This window comes from Stenella coeruleoalba, assembly GCF_951394435.1.
Source record: "Stenella coeruleoalba genome assembly, chromosome: 15".
NCBI classification, from domain to species: Eukaryota; Metazoa; Chordata; class Mammalia; order Artiodactyla; family Delphinidae; genus Stenella; species Stenella coeruleoalba.
In genome coordinates this window covers 25,868,556-25,875,933 of record NC_137161.1, presented here as the reverse complement: position 1 = coordinate 25,875,933, position 7,378 = coordinate 25,868,556, and the positions used below count along the sequence as shown (strand labels likewise).

Below are 7,378 nucleotides of genomic sequence, written 5' to 3'. Positions count from 1 at the left end.
GCTCCGCAACGGGAGAGGCCACAACAGTGAGAGGCCGTGTACCGCAAAAAAAAAAAAAAAAAAAAAAGACTGCCAGACTCGAGTCCTGGTTCCTCCACCTCCTTGCTGGGTCACCTGGGGTTGGTTACTCAACCTCTCTGTGCCTCAGTTTCTTCATCTATACAATGTTGTTAGAGAGTCCCTGAGTTCAAACCCTGTGTCAGCTGTGTGGCACTGGGCAAGTGATTTAACTTCTCTGTGCCTCAGTTTACTCCAATTTTAAGTGGAGATATTGATATATATACAGCAAGGGTTGGTATGAGGATTAAAAGTGACAACTGTACGTCTAGGGCTTTCTGGCAGGTGGTGCCAGGCAGGCCCACGGGGACTGCTGGTTGTTTGTGGTCAAGGTGCTGCTGTGGAAAGATGCACAAGAAACAGGTCTCCGAGGGCATCTCTGAGGGAAGGAAACTGGGGGGGGGAACCTTAACTTGTCTCTATATGTTGTTTTGTACCTTCAGAATTCTGTATTACAAACGTGTAGAATTACTATTTCCAAAGTTGATTACAAAACTATTGTACAAAGATGCTCTCTAGTGCTTACACACAGCCTTGTGCTGGCCAGAGACCCCATCTCTCGGGTGCCCCCTTCCTGCTTGGCCTACCCCTCCATAGCCACACCCAGGCCTTGTGCAGGCCCTGCCTTTTAGCCCACTCCATGTCTCCCAGCAAGTCCCCAGCACAGCCTCAAGGGCCATGAGCACTGGCCTTCCAAGCATAGGCCTGTCACTTTTACCGAGAGGGACGTGGGCTGAGTCTCTGTTCCTCCACCGTCTCACCTGTAAGTGAAAATGCTGGTATCTCCCCCACAGGGTGACTGTAGGGACGAAGTGAGGTGCTAATTCGTGGAAAGGGCCAGATACAGTCCCAGCCCAGGGTCTCCCTCCTCCCTCCTGTCCTTTGAAAAGGGTAAAATGATGTTGAAGAAAAGCCGCCAACTTCTCGGAGCTCAGCTCTACCCGCGAAGCCCCCTCCAGCCCTGCAGGTGGACCGCAGACCTCCCAAGCCAATTCCTGCCTCCAGGCCTTTGCACCTACTGTTCCCTCCTCCTGGCCCATCTTCCCCTGATCTTCCCACCACTCAGTTTCTCCCAATGCTACCTCCCCTGAGAGGATCACCCTCTCTAAAATGGCCCCCCCTCCCTTATCTCTCCGCGCCCCCCGCCCCCGTTGATCTTCTTCCTGGTACTTACCATTACCCCAAATTGTATTTTTTGTTTCTTTTTTTTGGCTGCATCTCCCACGCAGCTTGCAGGATCTTAGTTCCCCAACCAGGAATTGAACCAAGGCCCCCTGCAGTGAAAGCATGGAGTCCTACCCACTGGACTGCCAGGGAATTCCCCTTTTTGTTCTTTTTCTTTTTTTTCCAAATTGTATATTTTGAATAAACTATTTTTAGGGAATAATTTTAAATTCACAGAAAAGTTGCAAAGATAGTACAAAGGGTTCCTGTATATCCTTCACTCAGTCTTCCTAACCTCAGTCCATGACCTAACAGTGGTACATCTGTCAAGACTAAGAAATTAACACTGATATATTACCATTAACTAAACTGCAGGCTTAATTCATGTGAAATTGTACTTTTCCTTTATTTATTACTTGTTTTCAGCTGCTTCCCCCACTGGAAGGAAAACTGAAAGCAGGGAGGTCACCTCACTCACCACCAACTCCCTCATACCTGGCAATAAATATTGATGGATAAAAAGAAGGGAAATAATGGCAAAAACGGCCAATGATGACTGAGGACTCCCTCTGTCCTGCGTGCACTAAACATGGTAAATCATTTAATCCTCATGACAACCCATGAGGTAGCGGCTACTTGTGGGGAAACTGAGGCCAGGGCAGCTTGGTGACCACACAGATGGAGAGCACCAGGGCAGACAGGCTCTGGCCCTTCCCTCAGGAACCGGAATAAATGCCCATCCTTCCGAGTCCTTAGTCCACGTCGGAGCTGGGGGTCGGCACCCTTGTGCGGCCGGCCAGGATGCTGAGGCCCCAGTGTGGCTGATTTGCCTGAAGCCACAGATGGACCAGAGAGCAGGGCTGGGCTGGAACCTGAGCCTCCTGCCTCCAGCTGGCTGCCCCGAGGCGGCAGCTGCCCCGGCTCTGCAGGAAGGGTGTGGGGTGTCGCTCCCAGGGCTCCCAGCCCCGCCCTGCTTCAAGGAAACAGAGTGCCCGGTTCAGCCACAGCCTGTGGGCTCACTCGTGGGCCCCCGGCCCCCAGGGCCCTTGCAGACGCAGAGCGCAGCTGAGACTCCCCCACCACTGCCCTTTGCCCGTGGCCTGGGCCTCCGGGATCTGCGCCTGGGGGAGGTGGGGTTGGAGGATGGACCCTCTCCATCCCGGAAGATGCAGCCTTCTCGGGGGAGCCTGCTGGGCTCTGGGACAGGGAGGAACAGGAAGAAATGGCCGTCCCTTTCCGGATGTGGGGTGGGAGCAACACCTCCCAAAGGGAAAAGCCGGCCCCAGCAGGCGCACAGGACTGAGGCGGCCACCCCCGTCCAGCCTGGGTTCCGCCCAGCGCCAGCCTGGCGCAGGCTCGAGGCCCTAATAACGTTTGCTGGATGCCTTCAATACAAGCCTCGGTGCCCAGAATCTCCTTGAGGTTTCAGCCAGGCGTGCCCGCCCCATCCCCCATTCTGGGGAGCAGAATAAGTATGGGGGGGTGACAGGGGACACCATGAGGTGGTGGCAGCCTCTGTGAGAGAGGCAGGCTGCTCAACCCAGAGCTGGGGGGTAGGGGCGCCTTGTGTGCGGCTAATTAAACAGTGACTGTGATGAATCAGGGAGAGGCTGCTGCTTGCTAATTAAATGTGCCGGCAAGGATGGAAGACAGAAGCAGCCCTGGAACCATGTCGCAGGGCCGGGCCAGCAAGGACAGCGCTTGGCAAACCCCACGCCCCCACGCTGGCTCTGGGCATCCCTTCCGGCCTCTGGCCCTCCCAGCAGGACCCCCGTGGCCCCCTCCCCACTTCCCTATCTCTCCTACCCACCTTGCCAGAGCCAGCAGCCTCGGACTTCCCCCTCCCCACCAACCCAAATCCCTTTCCTGATAAGGGGCTGGGCCTTGGGGAGAGGGAGCCTGTTGGTGCCCGGCGTCTGGCTGGTGGGTGGGCATCATTCTGAGCCTCTGAGTACTCCCCATCACCCCCCGCCAAGACCCCAAAGTTGGGCAAACGAGTCCAACCACAAGAGGCTGGCTGTTGGGAACGAGGCCCCAGGATAATTTTTAGAATCATAGATTCTGAGACTCATGGGCTTAGGCGTCACCCAGTTTCTGCCAGGGTCCTGCTTTGCCCCCAGATGCCCTGGTGTGTGAGAGAGACTGAGGGAGGCTCTCCTTTCTGGCCTCAGTGCTCCAGTCCCGAAACAGGAAGGTCAGAACAAATGATCTCTGACCCCTGAGGATTCCTATAGAGTGGACAGAAAGACCCCAGGGCTGCCCATCCCTGCCCCGTGTCGGCTTCAGCGAACAGGCTCAGTAGCTAAGAACACGGGCTCCAGAGGCCAGACACCAGGGTCCAAGTCCCAGACCCAGCACTGGCCAAGTGTGTGACCTCAGGCAACGTAGCTAATTGCTGCCTGCCTCAGTTTCCCTGTCTGCAAAGCTGGGGATGGTCATGCTGCCTACTCGAAGGGTCACAGAGGGGATCAAGAGAGAGAATCTGGGTGAGATACTTAGCACAGTGTCTGGCCCATGGAACAGGCCCAGGAAATGTCTGCCATTGTTATTTGAAAACTGGGGCACTCGGGAGGGTGCGGCCTGGCGCCTGCCTCTCATCAATGTGGCCTCCGCGTGCAGCCCTGCGCCCTGAGGACAACCGCCCGTGACATGCGGAGAGCCTTCACTCCAGGGCTCTCACACTCTCTCTGACCCTGGCAATCTTCTGAGGGAAGGAGAGCAGCAAAGAAGAAAACAGAGTGGAAGCTCAGAGAGGCTCAGCAAGTGGCCCAAAGCCACACAGCTAAGTGAGGGGCAGAGGCAGCCCCAGTCCTTGAGTGGGAGGACAGGATGGGATAGGGACTCCCGTGGTGACATCTGCTGAGCTCCTACTGGATGTCCAGTCCTGAACCAGCTGCCACAGAGGGAAGTGAGGAGCATGGGAGAGTCACTCTGCCTTCAAGGGGGCCCAGTCTGGAAGGGGAGAGAAAAAACATACACAAGTAATGGAATGCAAGGCAAGTTGCAGGCATCCGGGCGGGCGGGGGCTGCGGCATCCCTCCGGGGAACAGGCTGGGAGATGCTGCTTTGTCTTGGGGCTTGATTTGCAAAGCAAAGGTTCTGCTTCTGTTTGGAGGGTGAAATCAGCATTAGGGGAGTCTCAGAGGGCCTGACAGAGCCCCTCTGGTGCTCCCAGGAGAATCCTTCAGAAAGGAGGTGAGATACTCTGCTCTGGGAAGTGCAGGGTGGTCCCTGAGGTCTGTGGTGCCTATTTCTGTGGTTCTGGGGTCTGTCACGTGAGGTATCTGGGGGTCCTGGATGTTGTGGTTTCCAAGACTACGCAGTCCAGGGCCCCCATCGTGAATCCATCCATATGCAAAATGGGCTGTGACGTGTCCCTTCTAGGCAGCCAGGCACTGTCCAGGATAGGGGCTTTGTACTGCCGGGTAACGTGGTGGGGGAAGGGTGCCTCAGCCGTAAGAGGCCTAGTGACAGTGGAAACCTTTTGAGGCTGAGAAACTCAAGGCTGTTGGCCCTGACACTGGGGCGCCTGGGCCTTATGCAGCCAACCCAAAGCAGACAGGGATGAGTGCAAGGTCACTGGCCTTGGGGGTGATGTCTCCATCCTCCCTTCTCAGAGATCAGTGCTCATAGGAATGGGGAGATGGCTTGAGTAGGTCTAGCCACCAGGAAGTCTGTGTAAGCAAAGCTAGTGGCTCCTGGAAAACACGCCCTGCCTCTCAGCCTCCCTAGGGCCCCCTGCACCAGAGCTGGGCCAAATGCTGGTCTGGGGCGCCCTCTGGTGGTCCTTCCGGGCAGTGGCAGAAGCAGCTGAGGGTTTAAGGGTGAGTGGTCAGAGCTGGAGGACGTTAGAGTGGACCACCTCTCCCACTGCAAAGATGGAAACACTGAGGCCCAGGGAAGGGGGAATGGAGCAACATGCCCAGGATCATTCAGCAATTTAGTGGTCAAGCCAAGAACAGAACCCAGGCCTCCCTCTGTAGCCGTGGCTGCCCTTGGTGGGTCTCAAGGCATCCCTACTAGGGGAGGGAAGGTTGAGTGTCCAGGAGGCTGACTCCCCAGTAACTGTGGACAGCTGGATGGAAGGCGGCTGAGCAGCTGTGTCATGAGGCAGGCAACACTTCCCTTCCCTGGCCTTAGGGTCCTCACCTCTAAACCCAGGGCCATTGTGTTGGCAAGGAGACTGGGGTCCCATTCATACACACTAGTAGTGAGGCTGTAACAAGCCAACCTTCCAGAAAATCCTAAAATGAGCCTTGCTATAGTGAGTATTGCATTTAATGGTGAAAGACTGGGTGCTTTCCCCCTGAGATCAAGAACAAGAGAAGAACGTACACTCTCACCATTTCTGTCCAACATTGTACTGGAGGTTCCAGCCAGGGCACTAAGGCAAGAAAAGAAAGGCATCCAGATTGCAAAGGAAGAAGTAAAACTATTTGTAGATGACTAATGTATATACAAAATTCTGAAGAGTCCACCAAAAAATATTAGAACTAATAAACGATTCCTACAAGGTTGTGGGATACAAGCTGAATATACAAAAATCAATTGCATCTCTATGCATTTGCAATGAACACTTCAAAAACGTAATTAAGGGCTTCCCTGGTGGCACAATGGTTAAGAATCCACCTGCCAATGCAGGGGACATGGGTTCGAGCCCTGGTCCGGGAAGATCCCACATGCTGTGGAGCAACTAAACCCATGCGCCACAACTACTGAGCCTGCACTCTAGAGCCCGTGAGCCACAACTACTGAGCCTACGTGCCACGACTACTGAAGCCCGCACGCCGAGAGCCCGTACTCTGCAACAAGAGAAGCCACCGCAATGAGAAGCCACCGCAATGAGAAGCCCACGCACCACAATGAAGAGTAGCCTCCGCTCGCCGCAACTAGAGAAAAAGCACACACGCAGCAACGAAGACCCAACGCAGCCAAATAAATAAATAAATAAAGCCTCACATTTACAGTTAATTGATTTTCAACAAAAGTTCCAAGATAATTCAATGGGGAAAGGACAGTCTTTTCAACAAATGGTGCTGGGACAATTGGTTACCCACATGCAAAAGAAGGAAGCTGGACACCTTCCTCACACCCCACACAAAAATTCACTCAAAATGAATCTTAGACCCAAATGTAAAAGTTAAAACTATGAAACTGTTAGAAGAAAACACAGGCATAAATATTCACGCCCTAGGATTAGGCAACAGTTCCTTAAATATGACACCAAAAGCACAGCAACAAAAGAAAAAACCTGGACTTCCCTGGTGGCGCAGTGGTTAAGAATCCGCCTGCCAATGCAGGGGACACGGGTTCGAGCCCTGGTCCGGGAAGATCCCACATGCCGCGGAGCAACTAAGTCCATGTGCCACAACTACTAAGCCTGTGCTCTAGAGCTTGTGAGCCACAACTACTGAGTCCACGTGCCACAATTACTGAAGTCCATACACCTAGAGCCCGTGCTCCGCAACAAAAGAAGCCACCACAATGAGAAGCCCGCACACGAAAATGAAGAGTGGCCCCTGCTCGCCACAACTAGAGAAAGCCCACGCGGAACAACGTAGGCCCCACATAGCCAATAAATAAATAAATAAAAATTTACAAAAAAAAATAGATAAATTGGACATCATGAAAATCAAAAACTTTTGTGCTGCAAAGAACATCATTAAGAAAGTAAAAAAAACAACCCATAGAATGGGAGAAAATATTTGCAATTCATATATTTGATAAGGAATTGTAACCAGATTATATAAAGAACTCTTACAACTCAATAATAAAAGACAAATACACTAATTTAAAAATGGGCAAATGATCTAAGTAGACACTGATCCAAAGAAGATATACAAATGGCCCATAAGCTCATGAAAGATGCTGAATATCATTAGCCATCAGGGAAATGCCAATTAAACCCACAAGATACCACTTCACAACCACTAGGTTTCCTATTAAAAAAACAACAACAACAGATAATAACAAGTGTTGACAAGGATGTGGAGAAATCAGAACCCTCACACACTACTGGTAGGAATTTAAAATGATGCAGCCACTTTGGAAAACCGTCTGGCAGTTCCTCAAAAGGTTAAACAGAATTAGCATATGACCCAGCAATCCCATGCCTAGGAGATATATATCAAAGAGAAATGAAAACATACATTTGCAC

At 52.5% G+C, this 7,378-nt stretch overlaps 1 protein-coding gene across 1 annotated transcript; it reads right to left on the bottom strand.

The window, feature by feature from the left end:
- Positions 1 to 2,795: 2,795 nt before the first annotated feature.
- On the bottom strand, positions 2,796 to 3,156 carry LOC307198045 (uncharacterized protein C20orf203; the record flags this gene model as incomplete). The annotated part of the gene is given in 4 exon segments (XM_079944624.1): positions 2,796 to 2,911; positions 2,914 to 3,037; positions 3,039 to 3,080; positions 3,082 to 3,156. Coding segments are annotated over 4 exon segments (357 nt in total).
- Positions 3,157 to 7,378: the final 4,222 nt, after the last annotated feature.